The sequence below is a fragment of the Diorhabda carinulata genome, chromosome 6 (assembly GCF_026250575.1).
Source record: "Diorhabda carinulata isolate Delta chromosome 6, icDioCari1.1, whole genome shotgun sequence".
In the NCBI taxonomy this organism is placed as follows: domain Eukaryota; kingdom Metazoa; phylum Arthropoda; class Insecta; order Coleoptera; family Chrysomelidae; genus Diorhabda; species Diorhabda carinulata.
The window spans coordinates 20,944,601-20,968,234 of NC_079465.1; the positions used below are offsets into that span (position 1 = coordinate 20,944,601).

Genomic DNA, 23,634 nt, shown 5'->3' on the forward strand with positions numbered 1-23,634 from the left:
TAAAGCCATCGAACTTACATCAGCAATCATAAAATTGATAGTTCTGTGACATCAATAGAATCCAGCTGGATCACAGCATGAGTTTATGAGATATCAAACATATAATTTAAACGATAGAGTTTTGCTTTATTCGAAGATAAGATATTATTTTCGTCAATAAATTTTCTTTGAGAATGATTATTTATTATAATAGTTCATACTATTTGTAAGTACTTCCATTATCGATGTAGAACGCTGTATTCTTCTTCTCTTTTAGATCATATTTAAATATAACCTCAATCTAATATTATTTTCGAAAAGAAATATTTTACCATAACCTCGTGGATACTCGCAATTTATAAATTAATTCTATATGTTATAAAATGGTTGAAAGTGATAATAAGGTGGAAATAACAGTGAATTATAAAGGTGGAGGATCTTTCGTTAAACTTCCTCCCCAATTTTCTAATGATGGACAGTAAGCGAAAATTTATAAAATTCAAACAAAATAACTAATACTTCATATTTTAGACTTATTTTCGTTTCTTCCAAGGAAAGTATATTAGAATACAACGCAAATACCTCTAAATTAGTACATCAGTATAAATGTCCCGGCCGAATAATCGGATTTAGTTACCACGTTTTTGAGAATAATTGTTATATCACAGCTTGTACCCGAGATGGAATAATGACTACATGGAAAACTGTTACTCGTTTTAAAATTGCTGAAAAAGTGAGTAGCTATGGTCAAAGACTCTCAAATAATTTCTTTTAAAATATTAAAACAGATATAATTTAAGCACAATGTAATCAACAGTAGGCTCATCAATAATTATTTATTATACATATTATTATAAACAAACTTCAACACATATTTCATGTTATTCCTTGACATATATATATATATATATATATATATATATATATATATTGTGATGCTCATTTTCACTGTGATGCTCTTTTATAGTCGAGCCAGTGAAGATTTCCTGGCTTTGCCCCATTTTAGTAAGTCTAGACGAATGTTCTGTGCTTGTGGACCATCCTTAAAGTCGGGATCAAGGTTTTCAACATTTATCTGTTGCAACTGACTAAAACAGTTCCATAAACACATTCAAATAGATTTCAGAAATTTTTGATAAAGTAATACTAGCAGTGAAAAGGTTAATATTTGTATAAAAATATATTTAACAGTCAGCAATAGTATAGATAGATAGATATAGACACACATATGTAGTTGTCAACAGAGACAGTGCTATCAATGTTCTAACTGAACAATGCATTGCCAGAGGGCAGTAAACATAATATAGCATAATTGTTATTAAATGTGTCAGTGATCTGTGTCTACAACACATGGTGATCCTTCAATCTCCACAATCTGCTTACTTCGCTTTTTCGAGAAAGAGTGAAATTCTGAAAAATATTAAAATATTTTTTCGTATTCAATCTCTCATATAATTGAGATAAAAAATTAAAAATTAAATCATACTTATGAATTTGTTCACCAATAAAATAATTAAATTAAAAGTAATAAACAAGGAATTTCAATTGGTTTGAAAGTGTCTAGGAAATTATGATTTTGCCCAGGATTCTTTTTTCGAAAAACCTGAAGTACCCTGATTATAGAATTAGATTTTGCCAGGCTTCTGGCTCTATTTGTACACTGTACTACTATTGATTTGACATATTTGCTTAAAAGTAATGTAGATGCAGCTACTACTGAATATATTGTATAGGTTCTAAAAAAGTTAAAGTTACAGTTTGGTATCTCTATTTTGTTTATTGAAGATATTCCTCAAAAATTTCATACTTGGCTTCTTCACCATTCAGTTCAAATTACAAACATTGATTGATTTTATTAACCATTACTAATTTTTTCTTTCTATTGTAGAAGCTACCGCAGCAAAACATCCGCACTTTCCAAGTTGTCCAACAAGAAAGTGAGGATTTTAAAGCGATATATTCTCATAGCAATGGCAAAATCTTTCATTTCGCATTGTGGAATGGAAAACTTAACAAATCAAATAACTATAATTTAATCTTGGATAAAAAATTTTTCATTAATGCCAATAAAAACTTTTTTGCTGTAGCACATGGAAATCAAGTTTGTTTTATTAAATTGAATGATTTCAAATCCGTTTTTAGGTGAGTACAAATTCAATTATATTCTTATAAACATGTTCATTGTAACTTATTTTCTAAACTTTGCTTATTATTCAATAGTTTATCCAATTTCTATTTATCAGATTATTTGGATTTAAAAAAAATAGTTAGCTAAATTTTATTTCCAGAAACTATCTTTTGTCTTTTATCAATAACACTTTTTGCTTATATAGAGTTATTTTTTCTTGTTTTTGTTGCTATAATATAGATACAATACAGCGAATATTTTATAACAGTAAAATCATACTGGGGAATAACTTTTTAACTTCATAGCTATGACAATTTCCTGGAAAATTCTAAATCTGTGACTTACCAAGTTTTTCCCATGGAGTCTTCATTTATAATACATAAACATACATTGAATTTTTTGCGACGCCCTGTAAATAGCTTCTTTTTGATGAAAAAACACTGGGATTTTTTTTTAATTCAAAACAACACGTGCTTCTACACAATCTAAGATAATTTTTCGCAATAATCATCTTTTTTGGGAATATATACCAAGTCATCTCTGAAAACGACAACTTGGTTATCGAAACGCGCCTCAGATATTGTAATTGTGAGTGTTGGTGTAGTGATAGTGTAAACAGTGTGTTCAGTATGAATATAACCAACCGTTCCAGAAATTCCAAGTTAATAATAGAAAGCAAATTAAATGCGCCGCGAATTTGCCAAATTTTAGAATTCCATTATAACAAGACATGAACGAGTTCGTAACAATTTATATTGATAACAGCGTTGTCGTGGTTTATCAAAATTAGAGAAAATTAAACAATGTGGTTTAAATCAATTACAAGTCTCTTTAAAACTGGTACAAGGTATCATACATGAGGTGATCCATATACTTTTCTCAAAATCTGTAAGAGTTGTCAAAAAACTTTAATTACAAAAGTTCTTTGTTTTCAAAGAAATTTTTAGATTATCGACTTTTGGATTATACAGGGTGTCCCAATTCTTCAGTATCGACAACTTTAGAATTTCAAATGGAACATTTTATTGCGTTTTTTGATTTAGTGGTAATTTTCCGCACGGCTTAGGAAATATTTAAGATCATTTGAATTTATTTTATTATATTTGGAAAATTCCAAAAAATAAAAATGAAGCTAACTAGTATTGTATTGCATTTTTGAAAAAAAAACTAATTAGAAAATGTTTATCAAAAACAAAAAGCTATACAAACATCGTGTAGTCGGGAGGCAGCGTTGCAAATCACATAATTATTTTACTCCGATTGATTCTAAGTAAAATTAATTGTTTAGATACACCTGAAAAAAGAATAGGGATTCAGCGATTCTGTTCTATGTGAAATTAATAAATTCTCAAGAAAACTACCTTGGTGGGCAGAAGATAAGCAGGCATAACGATGCATGCGATAACCTATGGTGTAAATATGTGATACAGAAAAATAAAGTTCATTACGTGGCGCATGAAGACTTATTCGACAACACCAGTGAAACATACCCTTTTTCTTCCAATTTCTTTGTTGCTAAATTGTTATGACTCCCTTATTCCATAATAATAATAATAATAATAATATTAATTTCTTATTTCTCAGACCTTTTATGTATTTTATGTTTCTAAATCATTTTGATTTTAGGTATTTTTCGTTAAAAAATTAATTAAAGATAATATGCCCGATTCCAAAAAAAGGTAATAAACTGCTTTGCGAAAACTAGAGGGGAATTGCATTGTTAGATACCTGTTATAAAGTGCTAATGAAAATAATAAAGAACTGACTAGAAGAATACTAAAGGAATATCAATCTAATAGGTCAACACGACCAGATTTTAACCCTAAAAGAATTTCAAACCACCTGCTATGAATACAAGATACCATTTCATTCCTTATTTATAGATTTTAAGCAGGCATATGACTAAATGAATGTACGCAGCACTAAGCAAATTAGAAGTACTGGCAAATATAATCAGTTTAGTTAGACTAACCTTAAATAAAACAAAAAATGAAGGGTTATGAAAAGGGTATAAATCTGAAGAATTTATTATATATTAAAAAGCAATGGGACAATCTTCAATAACGAATGCCAAAGTCTAGCATTCGCAAATGACGTAGCGCGCTGATAGCAAAATCGAAGAAGCACTTAAAGAAAGCAATAATAAAATTGGAAGCCAAAAATTTTGGACTAGAAATAAATCAAGATAAGACAAAATATATCATTGGAGATACACAGAGACAAACAGAAGATTACTTGTTCTTTAGGACAACCAAACGCAAAGAGTACAATTTCAAAATAGTTTCCAACTTTGTGTATCTAGGAGTAGTAGTAAAAGAAGACAAAGGAGTAAAAGAATTAGAACTGAAAGCCAGAATAACTAAAAGAACACAAAAATTCAGAAGTATTAGATCACTGATGAAGTCAAAATACGTGTCAAAAAAAAAACAAAAATAAGAATATATAAAACTGTATGACCCACCACAACATATGCATGTGAGACATGGATATTAAAAAAGGCAGATGAAACCATTTTGGAAAGATGGGAGAGGAAGATACTAAGAGAAATCTACGCAAGAGTATACACAGAAGAGGGCTGGAGGAGAAGAACTAATAAAGAATTGAAGGAACTTTATGGAGAACCTACAATAAGCTCGTTTATTAAGGGACAGAGAGTGAGGTTGGGACATGTTGAGAGACTACAGAGAGAACAGATGCTAAAATTAGTACTGCAAAAAATACTAATAGGGAAAAAAATAAAGGGGTGACCAAGGAAGAGATGGAAGACCTAAAACATAATAATGTTCAAGAATTGGCAAGAAAAAGCTGTGAACAGGAAGGAATTCAGAAATATTGTGTGGAAAATGCAAAATATAAGATAATATATAAAACTATGTAATATTGCAATTCTTATCCTAGGCCTACATAGCCTAATAAAAATTGTAGTTAATGGTATTAATTTCTTATTTCTTAGACCTCTTATGTTTTATGCTAAAACTTTTTTTTAATATCTGAAAAATAGATGAAATTTTTGACGTTTTAAATGCTATTTAGTTATTTCCTTTAAAATATTTTCACATATTGAGACTTATTGTTTTAGGTCTTATATAAATGACTCGCGTAAGTTAACGTGTATATCCGTTCATCCATCTGAAGAGCTGGTACTTACTGGCGACTCTACTGGTCGTGTTTTAGGATGGTACAATATATTCTCCGATAGAGCAAAAAATACAGTTTTTCATTGGCACACATTACCGGTTCAAACTGTTTCTTTCTCAAACACCGGTAGCTACTTTTACACCGGTGGAGGAGAGTCGGTGTTAGTTAAATGGCAATATGAAAATCAAAACGATAGGAAATTTGTACCTCGTATTCCAGGAGAAATATGCCAGATTGCAGTAGCTGCTAATAATTTGTACGTAGCTGTATCTACAAATGATAACGCAGTTAGAATTTTCGATAATACTTTAAATCAAGTTGGTTTGATTCAAAATTTGGTACTGGCACAACATTTCGACAGTGGCATTGTTTACGATACACGGACCAGGGCGCTTATTATGAATGGCAATCAAGGACACGTTCAGTTTTATTCGCCAGATGACTTGTCTCTACTTTACAGTGTAAGTATTTATAATACTCCTCGTGAATTTTTTAAATATTCCAGTTCAAATAGTTAATTTTAAAATATTTTTTATTGTTTTGTTAGAAATTTAGACTTTCTCATAATTTTTAGTCACTATAGCATTTTATAAGTAGTGAAATGGTGAAAATAAATAGTACAATTTATCTTTTTCTAAACTGAGTATTTACTTCTATGCTTTCTAATGCTTAGAAGTAACAATTTGATTTTATGTATTGAAGTTTGGCTTTATCTATTATTTATTTTGTTTACAGTGCTCAATTTTGTCGATTAGTTCCCTCTGTGTTTTAATATTTTTACAATTGATACGAGGTGGGTTTAAGAAGTTCAATTAATGGTATTAGAAAACTTTTGACAACGTTCATAAAGCTTCTCGAAATTGTCAGAAAATGCCTCTTCTGAACCTATAGTAGAACGGACTTCAGACGTCCTTATATGGTCGATATGTCCGCAAAACTTGCCTCTTCTAGGATCTCATTTGTGTAGGGAAACAGAGAAAAGTCGATTAGTTTATTTACAGGGCTCAAATTTGTCGATTAGTTCCCTCTGTGTTTTACTATTTTTACAATTGATACGAGGTGGGTCTAAGAAGTTCGATGAATGGTGTTAGAAAACTTTTGACAACGTTCATAAAGCTTCTGGAATCGGTCATAAATTGTCCCTCATTTGAATACATTTAGGGGTTGATATTATTAATAATTCCTAGTGTGTTTGTGACGCAAAATTGCTCTCTAGATCCTTGGTGGATCAGTCCTCGTAATCCAACTCTGGACCTTCTCGATTATATCACACCCATTTCCGACAGTTTCTAACTCCTACTCTATTTAGATCAACTTTTAACCATTTCGCTCTAGATCTGCCGCGTCGTTTTCTACCACCAGTATCCCATTGCATCATATTATTTGCTATAAAATTTTTTTCTTCTCTCTATACTTGCCCCAATAACTAAACTCGCTCATCTTTGATATTTTTACATCTTCATCGTTGAGTTTATCAGTTATTTCTCGGTTCGCTCTAATTCTATATTCCTTACACTATTTTTTACTGATCCCATTATTGTTCTGATCATTTTACATTTCATTCTTCTCAAGTTTATTACCCCTTGTATTATTTCGACTTTTAATAATTCGAAATTATTGTTTGCCGTTCTTCAAAGGAGAAAACAATTATTTTCTTATTCTTATTTGTCGATATCAACATTCCTAATGACTTGCAACTACAAGAAGAGGGTTGCAACCGTTGACTAGTTTCGACGTTTTTACGTCTCATCAGAGTGGTATAACAAACTTTCGTTCGGTGTAGAAACTCCAAACTTAAGACACCATCCAAAAGCACTGCTATTCGGTTCCCCCAGCAAACGTTTTAACCTTTCTCCCTTGACATTGATTTCCAAATCTCATTATTTTTGTTTTGTTTTCTTTGATGATGGTTTTAAACCCTTCCTTCTGTAATTATGTCCTTTAACATTGCTTCCATAGATCATATTTTGGTTACAAGTACTATATAATCAGCGTAGGCGATTATTTGTCAATTATTGGACCTTAAATTCTCTTTATGAAGCTGTCCAAGTTCTTCAGGGTATGCTTGGTTTATATTGATTGGTGATTTTGTGATCATGTGCTTTTTCCATTATTTGTTGTATTGTATGTACTGCGTCTGTTTTAGGTTGATATTACAGGACAAAATAAAATTACGAACGAGCGGGAAACAACAATGATTAATACCGAAATAAAAAAAGTTACGATTAGTAAAAGTGGACTTTGGTTTGCTACTGTAGAAGAAAGAAATGACAAAGAATATAATCATGAAATTAGACTGAAATTTTGGCAATTTGACGAATTTAAGCAAGAGTAAGTTAATATTTAACCATTTATTTATTGGTAATGAAAATTGAGGATAGAAGCATAGTATTCGAAACGTCGAATTAAAGTTATATGTCATTTCGACATGTCTTCATCCTCGACCGCGTCATAGTTTCCTCTCTCCTGATTTCTACGGAAGATTTTGGGAAGTCTGTTTTCGCTGGCTCGGGTAAACCCTTTTTCGCTAAGAAAAGATCTATAGTTTATTTCAGAAAGGTATAGAGCAATAAAAGCTCAGAGTGACCCAACGAATATTTAAGCCACTTTCATAGTTTGGCATCGATTTCATTGTAATTTTTTTTCTTTTTATCAAGTGCAGGTAGTACCACCCGGGTTGGGGTTTAGGTTTAGCCTAATGTTATCCATTCACAAACATTGAAAATAGTGTGCCAAAGGCATGCCGGTAGGTTACTCGTAAAAAGGAGAGGATTTTTATTTTAACAGAATAAAAATTAGGCATTATGTACATAGTATTAGATACACTTATTTTTTATTGAATATTATACAAAAAATGCATTATACATTATTATATTCTTCGTCATCTTAGGAACTGTCATCTCCTCTTGACGTTATGATTAACGGGTCGACGGTCCGATCGATCAAGTAGTCAAGATCCCACATTTTCTCCTCTTCTTTAATGACATGCTGGACTGCTTTTCGTCAGTTCTCTGGTGTCACCTCCTTAATGGCTTGATCAAACAGTAGCTTAACGTCTTTCATTTTGAATGTCGTGTTGTGTCTTGCTACAAATCCTTTCATTTGTGCCCATATAAGTTCTATAGGATTTAGTCCGCAATGATATGGCGGTGTGCGCAGCACAGTTACACTATTTTTTTCCGCTATATCTTCTACCGCGTATTTCATAAAACGATGTTTGTGTAAATTTTGTATAGCTAATAGCTCTTTTTCTATCAAATTATCTTCAAATTAAATACTTTTGGTGGTTAACCAGTCAATAATTTCTTGTTTTCTCCAAGATGAAGTTGGAGTCTTCTCTATGCGCCGAGAATTAAAACTTGCGTTATCCATAACTACTACTGAATCATTTCTACAAAGTAGTCTTCAAAATCATCCAAATACTGATGCGTTAAACTAAAAAAATATACTTATAAAGGTTAAAAATTTTGGGTAAGGCACCATTGCCCTTATGGCCGACACCGAAATTGAGTCGAACTGGACGGAATTCCTAATTTTATTGCTATATACCTTTTTGAAAGTAAAATGTGTCCATACCAAATTAATTGTTTTCTCTTTATTTTCATTATTATTGGTTTGTTATTTATATTATATCTTCATTTCTTTATTCAATATTTAATATTAATTTACTTTGTTGCTCATCTGCATTAATCTATAATATATTAATAGATATGTTCCAGCCTGCTAGTCTGGACCGCTCTTGGCAGCGTTTATAGACATTTTCTGCGCAATATCTGGCTATACACGGTTCTTGTAACAGTACTTGCTATCAACCGAGTATCGAAAAGACCGTCCCCGAAACGGTTCACAAACAATTGGCAGTAAACGACTTAGGTGTCGTCAGATTGGAACACGTATTGCGTCGAATCATCACCGTACCAAGGACGGTTTTTTGATGGGTTGGAACGCACCTAATAACACAACATTGCAGTAAAATGCATGATATTGTAATTGATAGGTCTTCTTCTTCTTCTTGGCTATGATAATTTTGTTCATTACAGCTAGGAATAGTGAACTAGTTGTCTGACCGAACCACTGACGTACATTTTTCAACCATAATGTTCTTCTTCTTCCAGGACACCGTTTTCCCTCTATTTTTCCCTGGATTATAAGAGGCACTATACTATATGTGACAGGATTGCGTATTACATGTGCGAAGTAAGATCATTTTCTGGTCATAACAGATCTTACAATCTCTCTCACCTTTCTCATTTGCACCATAACGTGGTCATTAAGCATTTTATCTAGCCAGCTGATTCGGAGCATACGCCTATATGTCCACAATTCAAAAGCTTCGATAGGTCTTAAAGCTGACTATTTGGATTGTTTGTCAAAATACGAAGGTTGCTACTCAAATTTTGAGATAGATAAATGAAAACAAATATTTACAATTGGACATGGCGTTATTGTTTTTTAAAACATTCTCCATCAAGATCAACCCCATTTTTCGTGCGTTTGAACTAATTTGAATGCAACAATCGCTTTTTCAGGTGTAGAAAAACTCTAGGATTCTCAATCTATTTGCCGCCATTTGAAAGCCCCTTCCATGCTAGTTATTCTGTCATTCTAATTTGTCATTTGTTGTCCAGTGAGCACCTGGCTATAGGTCCTGTTTCCATTATCAGGTTGAGTTGTTACCTTTGTGGTTGTTTCGACGGGTTCTCATTACCAATTTTTTTTGTTTTGGTTATTGTTTTCTTAATTTTTGCATTTCATTTGCAACGATGCACCTCTATAATTTGGCTGGATGTTCTCCATCGCAATGTACGCATGTTGGTTTTGCGTTTCTTGGTTTGTCATTTTTGTTACCTCTTATATTATTTTGAATTCCTAATAGCTTGCTACTGCAAGGATAGGATTATACCACTGACAGATATTTCTCAGTTCGTTCTAACTCTATATTCCTTACACTATTTTTTACTGGTCCCATTATTGTTCTGGTCATTTTACATTTTATTCTTCTCAATTTTGTTACCTCTTGTATTATTTCGAATTTCAATAATTCGAAATTATTGTTTACCGTTCTTTAAAGGAGAAAACAATTATTTTCCTGGCTAATACTGAGACGTAATTGTCGATAACAACATTTCTAATAGCTTGTAACCATTGACTAATTTCGACGTTTTTACGTCTCATCAGAGACTCCAAACTTAATCAAGTATCAGAGAGTACTACTATTTAGTTCTTGTACTTAAACATACCCCAGCGAACGTTTTAACCTTTCCCCATTGACATTTGTTTCCAAATCTCATTTTTGTTTTGTTTTCTTTCCACCACAACTTCCCATTTCCTGTCTTTTCCCTACAGTTTTCAACTCCTACTCTGGCCAACTTTTAACCATTTTGTCCTATATACCTTACACTATTTTTTACTGGTCCCATTTTGAATATCCATATGTTTTTTATTAACCATTTAGCTACTTTGTTCAAGATTTAGTTTCTTGAGAAATGGAATGAAAGTCTTGAAACGCTTATCAAAGCACTAAATCTTTCAAAATTTGTCCAATTATGCTATTTACTAACGTTATATACGCAAATGTTAAAAAAATGCATATAATATGCAAAATATACACTTTCGATATTTAGGTTACCTCAGTTATCACAAAAATAATAGATTGAGAAAAAAAAATGCAAAAAAAAGTTTGATCAAACGTATATATAACTGAATGTAATTTTCTAAAAATCATTTGTGTAAAAAAGGAGCTATTTACTCAAATAGAACTGAAATCAGAATATTGAGTATGGTCTCAGATACCGGAAATTAATACTTACGGTTTTACCAATAATTGCCTTTTTTGGGGGGAGTCTATTTTAAGGAGATGGAAGCTTGGTAGAAGAGGGTAAAGGCTTACAGTAAGAAAAAAATCAGAAATAATTGTTCAAGTATTTATTTATGCAACTTTTATTCTTTTTCGAATTGGAAACTGTCTCTTAATGTTGATTAGCCGAACGATGAATGGATCCAACTTCAGGTTAGGTTAGATTTACTATAACTTAACGTAGATTATTATAATTGCCGGATAACTTGGCAAAAAGATTTCCATAAAATGTTATTCCGTTCTTTCTCGAGCATTAATCTCGACATCAGATCAGTGACTGATCTATTTACTTCAGGCGTTGACTCCCACGAAATACTTCATACTTTTTGGTAGACATCAACATTTTTGTCATAACCATCTTGTCACTTATTCCTTCCCCCAAAAGACTTCAATGAACCTTCTAACTGTCACATAAAATCTGCAGCATTACCTTCCTTGAAAATGTAAACTAAAAAATCTTTGCATCAATAATTGGACACTAACAGTCAACATTTTTTTTTCTTGAATCACCAAAATTTTGCTTTTGGTAGGGATTTTTACAAAAATGACACTTTTCCCTACTTGTGGACAGTCTCTTCTTAAACGAGGTCCTTCACACTTGAAGCATTTTATATCTTCTTTTATTATTCTCACTTTTTATTTTATTTTCACTCACTACAAAATCATTGATCTGCTTCCTCACTATTCTTAGTTCGTTCTTTCTCGAGCATTAATCTCGACATCAGATCAGTGATAGTTCTATTTACTTCAGGAGTTGACTCCCACGAAATACTTCATACTTTCTGGTAGAGACGTCAACACTTTTGTCATAACTATCTTGTCAATTAATCGTTACTCCTCAAAAAGACTTCCATGAGTCTCTAATCTCTTCTAACTGTGACACAAAATCTACAGCAGTACATTCACAGTACTTTCACATTTCAGAAGAGTACTGATTTCCGACATCTGGATCCATCCGTGTGACACCCATCGACCTCAAAAACGCTAACCTACCGTGTTTTCATTATGATTCTTAACTAGGTGGAAGTATGTCTAATGTTTTTCATATAGGGATATGAAAGTTTCCTCTATTCTGAATATATATTTTTTTTTATTTTTAGATTTCATCTGAATACCTCCGTGGAGTATCCCCATGAAGCTAGTATTAACAGTATGTTATTTCAACCAATACAAAAGGATCGGGAATTGAAATGTGTTACAATTGGTGATGACAATAAGTTCAAAATATGGCAATTAATTGAATCTGAAATATTATCCAGTAAGATTTAATTTTTTTTGTAAGAAAACCTGGAAGATATCCCTATCATTGTAAACTAAGGGTCTTACTCAGTAGAAGCTCCTTCAATTATTATAACTACAATTATTATTATTATCTACACTAACAGTTATATGTAAAATTTGGCACTTTGTTCTGCTTTTACACTTAGATACTAACTCAAAAGATTACCTCGACATTCACATGTTTCAACGCCTTACAGTGTCTATTTTCAGGTCCCAATGTAGATCGTTATTTCGAAAGTACCATGGTGCATCAACGATGCTCCTTAGCACTTTATTTTGAAATATTTGGATGTTGCTTTCGCTGGCACATCCCCGAGATTTCATTTACTATTATAATATAGTAGCAGGTAGTACTAAACTTGATCTACTTGCTGGAATTGTTTTCTGGATTCCAGTTGTTTCCTTTTCAGCGTATCCTCAACATTTAACAAAACTATGAATTTGGTGACTTAATTTTATATGTTGAAATTAATTCTAACGATAACAAAAACATGTTCTTAATAAACTACTGTGCTCCACAATTGCTAAGGGGTTATTAGCATTAATCTTGACATGAGATCAGTGATAGTTCTATTTACTTCAGGAGTTGACTCCCACGAAATGCTTCATACTTTCTGGTAGAGACATCAACACTTTTGTCATAACTATCTTGTCAATTAATCGTTACCCCTAAAAGACGCCCATGACCCTCTAATCTCTTCTAGCTGTGACACAAAATCTGCAGCAGTACCTTCCTTGAATTGTATACTAAAAAATATTTGCATCGACAATTGGACACTAACCTGCGATTGATGTTCATAAATAGTTTTTAATTAAGTCCACATTTCAGAAGATGTCTGGCTTAACAGTGCATGTCTAATGACTTGCTCATCTAATCACTGTGTCTTTAGTCTTCCACAATTTCATACCTCTTAGACTTGTAACTATTACTGCTGCTTGGTCTAAACTAAACATACCCTACAAAAATAGTACGATACAAATATTGAATATAATTGAATTTTCCCCTTTTATGACAGCTTCTGCTAACTTATCGAGAGTATCAATAACACGCTCCAAAACATGTGGACAACTCTAGGCCAGATTCGGTTCTCTACCAGCTTCAATCCGGTACGCGGAATTTTCATAACAATCAAATTCGATTTTTGTCTGAAAAGTTTCCGATCTCAGTCTGAATATGTCAGTAGTTGTAAATATAGGTTGAGAGATTCTCACTAAAAGATCAGCCATTTTGGACGCTTAGTTTCTTAATTGATAATCTTTGACAAGAAAAAAAAGAGTATAAAGATGTCATTAAATATAGTCAAAAACTGCGACAACCATTTTCATATACTCACTAAAGACTAATTATTCATGGGTAAGCTATCCGCGCGTTGGGTTTGGCAGTAGTTCGCATTGTTTCACCACTCGCCGTATTCACCAAATCTGGTCTCCACAGATTTTTTTTTGTTTTCTAATCTTAAATCACTGAAATATTTTCAACAGACGAGAACGTTACCTCCAATTATTTGGTAATGTTAAAAAGGTTAGAGCTTCGCTGGACTAAACGTATAAATTATGTTGAAAAATAGAAAGATGGAAAGAAAATGTCTTATTTCAATGTTAGGTCGGAATAATTTGAGATAACCCTTGTACATTCGCAAATCCTGAAATGTAATGTGGAATATGCTCCGCTTCACCTACAAATGAAGATGATCTACCTCCAAGAATACTGAATACACTGTTTACACCAACACTCACGATTACACTGTATGAAGCGCGTTTCGATAACTAAGCTATCATCTTCAGAGACTGAAGAATGGATTCCGAGACACACCGGAGCGAAGGGAAATGAAATGGTTGAGAAGCTCGCTAAAGCGGGGGCAGACAAGTTCTTCATGGGACCCGAACCCTTCTTTGGTATCAGCTACAGAACAATGGAAAAAGCACTGGAAAAGAAAGTAGATACCAATTAAACCAATTATTGGCACAACCTACAGGGACTGAGACAGGCAAAGACTCTTCTGGGAATCTATAACCAGAGTAGATCTGCAGAATGTATTAATCTAAGTAAGAACAATCTATGAATACACACAGGAGTTCTAACGGGGCACTGTCGCTACAACAAACACTTGAAGATGGTAGATAGAAACCTCTAAAAGCATTTTCTCGAAGTGTGAAAAACTAAGGAACTCCAGAGCACTACAACTGGGACCGCTTGAAATAGAAGACAAAGATCTCTGTCAATTAAAGCCATCCCACATTATGGACTAGCTGTAAACAATTAGTCTTCCAGTATCGCAGCAAGAAACAGGGACACAATAGATCTTTTGGGTCGTAATGTATACGAGGCCCCAAATCGATTCATACATGGAGTGTGTAGGTAAGGTAACATTCACTGCGTCCTTCGACCTTCCCGAAATGACTCCCTCATCCAAGCAAAGGTAGAAAGATATTCAATTGTTTGGTCATTGTGGCCCGGAAATGTTCAAGGTAGTTCGTCTCTGGTGACAAGGTAGGTCACTCCTTTCTACCAATACTATGAAGCTGTAAACTATTAGCAATTGAAACACGATTTTCGCTAATTGCACCCACCAAAGAATCGAATCAATAGTCATGTCTTTATGTCTTCTTTGTGGTATCAAATCGTGTGGCAATCAAGACAAATTCTCACCTAAAGCAAGTATCGAAACCCTGATGATGAAAACATCCATCGCAATTGCATGAAACTTGGAATTATATTTGAATAAACAATCAATTATCTATTAATATAACTGAATTATTACTAATGCATGGTTTTTAATTTTTGGCTAAAGGTGATGAAAATAACCAAAAACGAAACCCAAACAAATTTAACAAGAATTCCTTTGATCCATATCAATTGTTGAGCAGTGTATTTTCAAAGATATAGAAATGGTAAACACCATTATGAATATATATAAAAAATATTAACCAAAAGGAGGTTTCTAAGATTCTAAAAACGCTATTTTATTTTTTTTTAGGTACAAAGTTATCATGGAAGTGTTTTGGAGTTGGTTTCTACAGGAACCTTTCGTGTAACGCTTTATCTTTCTCAATAGATGGATCCCTGTTTGCCACTGGCTTTGAGAAAATATTAACAGTTTGGACACCGGATACTAGTTTACTTAAATGCTCATTAGTACATCCTCTTCATAAACAAAATTTGAGATATGTACAATTTGGACATGGTAATCTGTGTCATTTATTGGTAGCTGCTAGTAATAATCAATTGAGCGTTTGGAATATTTTAACTCTTTCTATGACTTGGACAGTTCCGATTTCGGTGTCATTTTTAATTGCGGATTCTCTATCAACGCATATGGCTATTATCACCAATGATAAGAAAGGTAAATACTGAGTTTTTTCAATTAATTTCTATTATCTTCCCCCTCTTATCTTTTGGAATGATAATGGTGAAATTTGGAAACTCAATATTACGGTTTATAAACTAGATATTATGGATGAAGTCATAAGGACATTGTGACCAATTGAACATTGTCATTGTTATTCATAATAATCCTCAAAGTTTCCTCAGTCTCAAAGCATGTCAAATGACGATCTTATTTAATTTGTTCCAAGTACAAAGATATATATTGATGACTTCCTGTAATCGTATTTTTACTTATAATTATTAGTGTTGTCTTTTTGACAGGTATCCATCAGTCTTTGTAAATCTGCTATATTGTCAGTGAATATGATGGTATCATCTGCATATCTGATGTCGTATCCATTTAGCAGAATACCTTTTTTTCTCATATAGGTCTTCTCTGAATATAAATTCTGAGTACAAGTTGAAGAAAATATGCAGTATTGACGGACTTCTCTCATTATTTTCACTGTTTTCTTTGATTCTAAGGTGTGCATATTGGTTCCAGTGACGGTTTCCAATTATTCATAGCTCCCTATTTATTTCAAGTATCTCCCATCATTTTTCTATGCTTCATTCGATCGAATGCTTTTTCATAGTCTATTAAACATGCATAGACCTGTACTGAGAACAATGCTTATTTCTTACATCTTTCGCTTCCACATAAATTCTCTTATTGTGGATTACTTTGAGAAAAAGCTTGTATGGCTCATAAGACGGTATTATTCGTATTTCTTGAAGCCGGGTTTATTAGGAAGTGAAATGAACTCGGATTTCAACGATTCTGAAGGTGTCTAGAATCACATATGTTGTTGAACATCTTCATAATTAATGATATCGTTTTGGTATCAAGCAGTTTGAGGAATTCTGCTTGTATGTTATCAGGGCAAGGCAGTAGCCTTCCCATCTTTTAGTTGCGATACTGTTATTTGAACTTCTTGTTGTAGGATTCCTGGTCCTTCCATTGTTTTTCCTCTATTTCAAAGTTATTTCTTTGGTCTTAAAATAGTTTTTCAAAGTATACTTTCCAATATCTATTTCTGTCTTCTCAATCATGATTATATTGCATTTCGTGTCTGTTAGTATTCCTTGTAGCAGCCTTCGTTGGAATCATTCAATAAACTCTTTGATTTTTCAATGTACATTGTAGCTGTGATGTTTCTTTTATAAGACTTCAATCTCCTTATACCTACTTCTTTCTCTGTGGCCTCTCTAATTTTCTTTCTTATTGATATTTGTATTATTACATATCTGTGTGTAGATTAACTCTTCTTCCCTCTTCCATCATCATCAGAATCTCCTCTGTTATCTAGGACCTCCTATTGTTGGAATTCCCTACCTCTAGGTGTATTTCCTAGCTTCCTGGTTATCTATCAATCTCATCATACTTGAGTTTATTTAATTGTTCAATCAGCTTAGCTTTCATTTTTGTTTTGGGATATTTCAATTGGTATTTTCTTGTGCATCTTTTTCAGTTTGACTCTAAATACACTCTACATTGGTACATGATCGTATTCTAGGTCCACTTCTAGATATGTCTTGACAAATGTCTGTCTGTCTTGGAGGGACTGATTTCCATGTATACAGACTTTGGAGTGGTAACAGAATATGTATTTGTGACAACTACATCTCCTCTTCCATTTCTCACCACAAGGTGTTTTAGTTTGTTCCCACTTTCAAATTTGGTTAGACTATGTTAGGTTAGGTTTCAAATTTGTTGTTAAGATTTTTCCATCAGAATAAGTACTCCATGTTTCGGAATTTTCGTGATGATGTTTCTGATTTATTGGTAGAACTCGAGTATTTCTTTGACTGCAGTGGAAGCATAAACTTGTTCTATTGATTGGGCTCATTTGGGTCTTCCACCTTCACTTCTCCTGCGTTTGGCCATATATCCGATATACCCTTAATTTATATTTGGATTCTTATCAACTCATGTATTGCATCATTAATTTTTCCTGTTTTTGCATTATTTTTTCATTCCCAGTGCAGAATTTGATATTACTTCTGCACTTTAAGTGTTTACCCCCTGGTAAACTCATTACTGTAATAATATTATAATAATATATTAATTTAGTATTGAGCATTGCCATGGAGTGATTTACTATAACTTATCTTTATGGATCTTTTATGAGGTGTCTTGTCCTGTTTTTCTTCCGCATTTGGCAGCTCCTCCGCCTTCAGGAGCCGGTTTCCCAACTACAGGACAAAAAAATGCCTTCCTCCGTTGGCTCATCTATCGGGAGCCGCTGGCCATCACAAGTGGATTATTTATCCCGTAGTAATAATTCACATCGAAAATTATGACACATAATTGCACGGAAGTATTCATAGATCATTTTCATTTTTTGTCAGAGATGGCAGTTTTCGATCCATTGTATATCCCAATGGAATAATAATCTTGGGGTAAGAAATAATTATAAATAGCAACCTGGTAATGATCCTGAAAATATTAGAAAGTCAGATTTTTGAGATTTTCTTTTGTATTTCTGTATGTCAGAGGTAAACCATCATAAGTGCATTTTTTTCACTTTGAGATTTTTACCTTAAGTGAGACTCATTTTTGATGGATTGAAGAAAACTATCCTATACCAAAATAATATATGACTATATTTCACCTACCATCTTATTTCGCATGTAGGATAATTTTCCACGGCGAAAATCAATCAAAAATGAGGCACTTGAGGTGAAAACCTCTAATGTGGAAAAAATGCACTTATGATGGTTTTCCTCTGTCTTACAGATTTAAAATAAAGAATTTAATTGTATTAATATGTACTTATTTTTCTAGTATTTGTTTTTTCACCAAACTCAAGTCAACCAGTATACGTCAACAACGAAATACTAAGGAAATTTAAAACTATAAAAGCATGCAATTTTGTTCCAAGTAAAAATAGCAACGACCTTAGGCTAAACTGGTACGAAAGGTCACAATTGTATTTTATAACATCAGAAAATGTAAGTAGATTTTGAATTCGTGACACTTTTCCATGTTGGGTATTGAAATATTTTTTAATAATGGATTTACTAAATTGATGGTGGGAAGAAGATGAAAATTTACTGACAGATGACATTCACATATTTTCCAGGAACTATACTGTATGTGTGAATCAAGCTTGATGTCTCAAACTGCAACAGACGAATATACAGATATACAATCTGTTTTTAGTATGATACAACCGAATATTAAATCCAGCTCCGTACAAAAAATCACTGCACAAAAGCATTTATTTGAAAAAGACAAGGAACATAAGACGCTCAAAACCGTAAGTAAAAACAACTTTTTGTCATAAAATTAGACTAATTTCGTTTTTCTTTTTTAGTATCTTGAAAGTTCTATACATACGTTGCCTCCGATCAGATTCTCTTGTTACTCTATTATAAAATCATTTGTTATACAAGACGATGCAGATGAAGAATAAAATTTATTTTTTAATTACTTTTAATTTTGTTCATTCCCAAATTTGTGTTGATATACAACTTCGATCAATCGAATGCATAAAACTTTGAAGTTATCGAGACTTCTAGTTATCAAAAAATGAGTAGACATATTTATTATTTCCTTTTAATGAACTTTTATGTATTTTTTCAGTAAGAATGATACATATTCGATTGTCACACATATTTTTGTACATACTTCATCATCAAGCCTTTCAATCCTTTGGATTATGGCAGTCGCTTATAGCGCTTCAAAAAATTTTTTGAGGTGGATCGTTTGCTTTGGCTGTTTTGTTATTATTTCCCATTCCTTTCGGGTCCAGCATTTTGCCCTCCAGTTCTCTATATTAAGTGCTCTTATATCCTTCCCTATTTCGTTTCTTTAAGTGTTTCTCGGTCTGCCTCTTCTCCTTGACCACAATGGGGTCCATTGCGTTATTCTTTTAATCATTTCAGTTGGTTTTCTTCTCATTTTATGCCCATCTCAGTTGAGTCTTTTTGCTTTTATGTATCTCACTATATTTTCCTTCTCCAGCTCTTTCTGTATTTCTTCGTTTTTCTTTGCTCTCCTTTCTCCCTCCTGTGTTTTGTTTGGACCTGTTATAGATCTCATTATCTTTCTCTCGGTTCTTTCAAGTTCTTTCTTTTTTTTTTGGTTACTATTGTTTAGTTTATATTTGTATTTTGTTTTTTAATAGATTTTTGTTTCTTCCATAGGCTTGATAGCGTTTTTGTATCCTTTCCTTTATTATTTTTCTGGTTGTTTGTCTCAACGTTATTCCTAGATAGTTAAAGGTCGATACTGTTTCAAAATTTTATTTGTTAGTTTTCAGTTGGCTTGCTCTCTCTTCTGGTTTCCCCCTATTTTCATATATTTTGTTTTTTATGCATAGTTACATCATCTACGTATGATATTATCTGTGTTTTGTCTGTTATAATGTTCTTCTGTTGTAATCCCGCGTTTCTTACAATGCTTTCCAATATTATATTGAATAGCGTAGGTGACATTGGCTCTTCCTGTTTGACGCCTCATCTGTGCCTCTTTTTTGATGTTGTGCTTTGGAATATCACTTTGATGTCATTCTTATTTTACATTATTTCTATTAATTTTTTTTTAATTTATTGTCTTTCTAGTTCTTCTCTTTTTATTGCATCGAAAGCATTGTACCTACTTATATGTGTGTACTTAGTTAAGTGTAAAAATATCAGTTATTTGTGACTAACTACAGAATTTGATGATGTTTTGATGATCATGAATTTCATTTCAATTATTATATTGAGAGTTCAATGGGTTATAAATAGGAACGAAGGACATGCAGTGAATTTCCAACCATTTTGTTTTAAAGGGGTTGAGGAAATTATCTTCCAAATCCTTCTTCACTATCTTGACCTCGCATTGACCTTTGTCCTCTGACTGTACCGATTCGGATCTGTATGATTCTCTAACATCTTCATCAGTGGGAAACAGTAACAATTTTGTCATCCACTTTAAAATCGGTAAACTTGTAATATTTCTTTAAGCTTCGTGATCAATTTGTATTTTGATTTCTTCATCACTCTTTATTTCTAAGGTTCACTTATGAAGATCAAGGGAATATCATCTTCTTTCCTATGTTCGGAAAGGTTTCCGCCAACAGGATTATAAACAAAAGAACTAGTTCCAAGGATTGACTGCGTTGGAATTTTGAAAATGCTCGAAGTTTCGGCTCTAATTTCAAAGCCATTATCAAGAGTGGGGTGGGGATAGGGTGGTTATTCGTTCATTGATAAGAAGTGATCAGATACCGTGGTCTCAATCTGTCTACTACACGCAACGAATCACCCCTTTTTGGTTTTTTCCAATGCCTCAATCTGCATTCTCCTTTGGAATTTTACTGTGAAAATGAAAGCTGAAACAAAAAATATAAAAGTGAATAAAATAGAAATAAGAGATGTGGTTACCATCGAGAACACCGTGGACACTGACACTATCACTGCTGGTAAAGGGAGAACTGATGAGTTAGAGGACCTTGTAAATATAAAAGACCTATTGCAGGGTTGTCTTTTTAGCCTGCGTGGAAAAAAGGATTTGTTGCTTCATTAAAAAAGGAAATTTTGAACTTAAATAAATTATCATTTGCATCAGCAAAATATCTGCGCCAAATCAACCATTCTGCAAGACACTTTGGATGGAACTATTGCGATTGTCAACTATATTCGCGTAAATGCAATGTGTCATCATGAATTTTGGCAGACGCTTTAGACGAAGAAACGTATAGTGTTGACCTACCGTATTTACCTGCAAATGTGGCAAAAGATCCAGGGTTAAGAAAAAAATTATCATGTATTAGATTTATCCGAGGCTCCTGCGGAACTAAAAATGGAGTTAATTCACCGAGGAAAGGCAGTATCGTGAACTTTCTTTTTAACGCTAAAAAGTATTTACTTTCTTGCTTTGAAAGTACTGTTGCGAGACATTTCTTCTCATGAAAAAAATTAAAGTTTTAGAACGCAAATTACAGATGTACATATAGAGGATCCAGTAAAGCTGCGTGTTACAAAACTTGATATAAATTATTTTCAAATAAAAAACAAAGTCAAATAAGTCACTAACTTGATGAAAAAATCAGTCTATGCCTCTTTTATTATTGCCTAATTTAAATGTGGTTCCATGCATATGTACTAAACAGTTTTCTGTAAGGTGGATCCTGCAATTGCTTACTGCTGATCAAAAGCGCGTTCGCATTACAAATTCAAACGATTGTTTGAATATTTTCAAAACATATTTAAAGTAAATTTTTCCATCGATGTCATAGATCAAAGTTGGGTTCTCCATTATACTCCAGAAATTGAAAACGCAAAACAATGGACTTTATCCAATGAACGTGTTTCCAAGAAAGCAAAAATTGCTTTTACGATCATAACCTAGGATTCCAGTTGTAATATTCATTGATTATTTAGAAGAAGGGATAAATTATGAATGAATTAAACTTTTTCCAAAACTTGTAAATTCTGGAACCGTTGGTCATATTCACACTAGTTTCCTACCACTACACAGATATTAAGAGACTGTGTGACACATATTTTGATAACCAAATTATCATCTTCAGATATCAAAGATATGATTTTAATGAATGGGTTGATATCAAATAAATAGATAAGTAACCAATGGCATTTATTAACAAATCATGATTACAAAAAATTCAACATGTATACAAAACATCTGACTTAAAAAAAAATATATAAAATATTCATTGGTTAGCAACACGCACACTTTAGTACCAGAAAAATATTTCGATAGGAAATATTTAAAGAAATTATTGCACCAAGAAACAGACTATCTAAAAATAATTTCCAATTAAATATGTCATTATGGCAACTATATTTATTTTTCTTTGTACTTTTTCAAATTTCTATGAAAACCGTCAGTTTACACCTTTTTTAGATAATTTACCTAAATAATAAACCGAGCAAATTACAAAAGAATCTATTGTGATAAGTAAACTTAGTTTACTTAAAAATTATACTGAATTCAATGAAAAACAGTTACAATTGTATAAATACAAAGCAATACGTTCTTGCCTGAAGGCATAAGTGCTACACAAATAATTTGTTGTGTAATTTTCAATAAGGACTAGGGGAAGAAGTGCATGTCGCTTATAAAACAAAAATACTCTAGATTGACTACGTTTTATCGAATAACTAAGATTCAGCTACTGCAGGAGTTGTCTTTGATTCTTGCTCCTCTGCTTCTTCATTTTGTCTCTTTTCAATTTCAGCCTTAAAGTTTTCTATGTCTTCTTGACTGTAATCAATAAAATTATCTAAATCGAATAAAAATTTTTTGATATAGACAAAATCAAATAAATAAGAGTTACCACTTTTGATATGTTTCACATGAAGTATAATTTTTCAAACTTCTGTCAAAACTTGAGCTCAGTTTATTTTTCAACTTGTAGAAAACAGTTGATGCAAAAGCTTTAATTAAAAGTATTATGGTAAATCAAACATCATTGACCACTATACGCCAGAATCAAAACAACAGTTATCTTTGTAGACTGGACTCGATGAAAAATGTCAGAAGCTAGCAAAATCCCAACAATCAGTTGGCAAGATTGTAGCCTCTATAGTTTGGGATACATGAGCATATTATTCATTCATTATTTGGAAAAGGAAAATACAATTAACAGTGTGTCGCAAGTCAAACTAAATTAATAGAATTTCGCATTGTTTTTGTGCGCACCATAATCACCAGATTTTAGTCCCAGAGACCATAAACCGTTCTCAGGTCTAAAATATGCCGTAATTATCCCAATGTGACGTATCATTCATTGACTAATTGAGAAAGAGCAAAACATACTTTGTGTTACAAGTGAAACTCAATGAATTGAACTTCAAATTGTTTCTGTGTCCACCATAATCGCCAGATTTGGCTTAACGCCACTATTATTGTTTTCAGATCTAAAAAAT

The 23,634-nt window shown here is 32.6% G+C and overlaps 2 protein-coding genes across 3 annotated transcripts in view; one reads left to right on the top strand and one right to left on the bottom strand.

The window, feature by feature from the left end:
* Positions 1-36: 36 nt before the first annotated feature.
* On the top strand, positions 37-19,186 carry LOC130894933 (WD repeat-containing protein 75). Its single transcript, XM_057801980.1, has 10 exons — positions 37-457; positions 511-712; positions 1,868-2,121; positions 5,187-5,706; positions 7,392-7,576; positions 12,203-12,360; positions 15,362-15,727; positions 18,539-18,705; positions 18,837-19,013; positions 19,071-19,186. Exons 1-10 carry the CDS (start codon positions 363-365, stop codon positions 19,167-19,169), a joined length of 2,223 nt encoding a protein of 740 aa, XP_057657963.1. The 5' UTR covers positions 37-362; the 3' UTR covers positions 19,170-19,186.
* Positions 19,187-22,322: 3,136 nt separating this feature from the next.
* The window catches only part of LOC130894935 (clustered mitochondria protein homolog), a 32,144-nt gene continuing 30,832 nt past the window's right edge, over positions 22,323-23,634 (bottom strand). For both annotated transcript variants that reach the window (XM_057801981.1, XM_057801982.1), the window contains exon 17: positions 22,323-22,969. In XM_057801981.1, the coding sequence (XP_057657964.1) occupies positions 22,867-22,969 (103 nt within the window). In that variant the 3' untranslated portion in view covers positions 22,323-22,866. The remainder of the gene's footprint in view (positions 22,970-23,634) is intronic.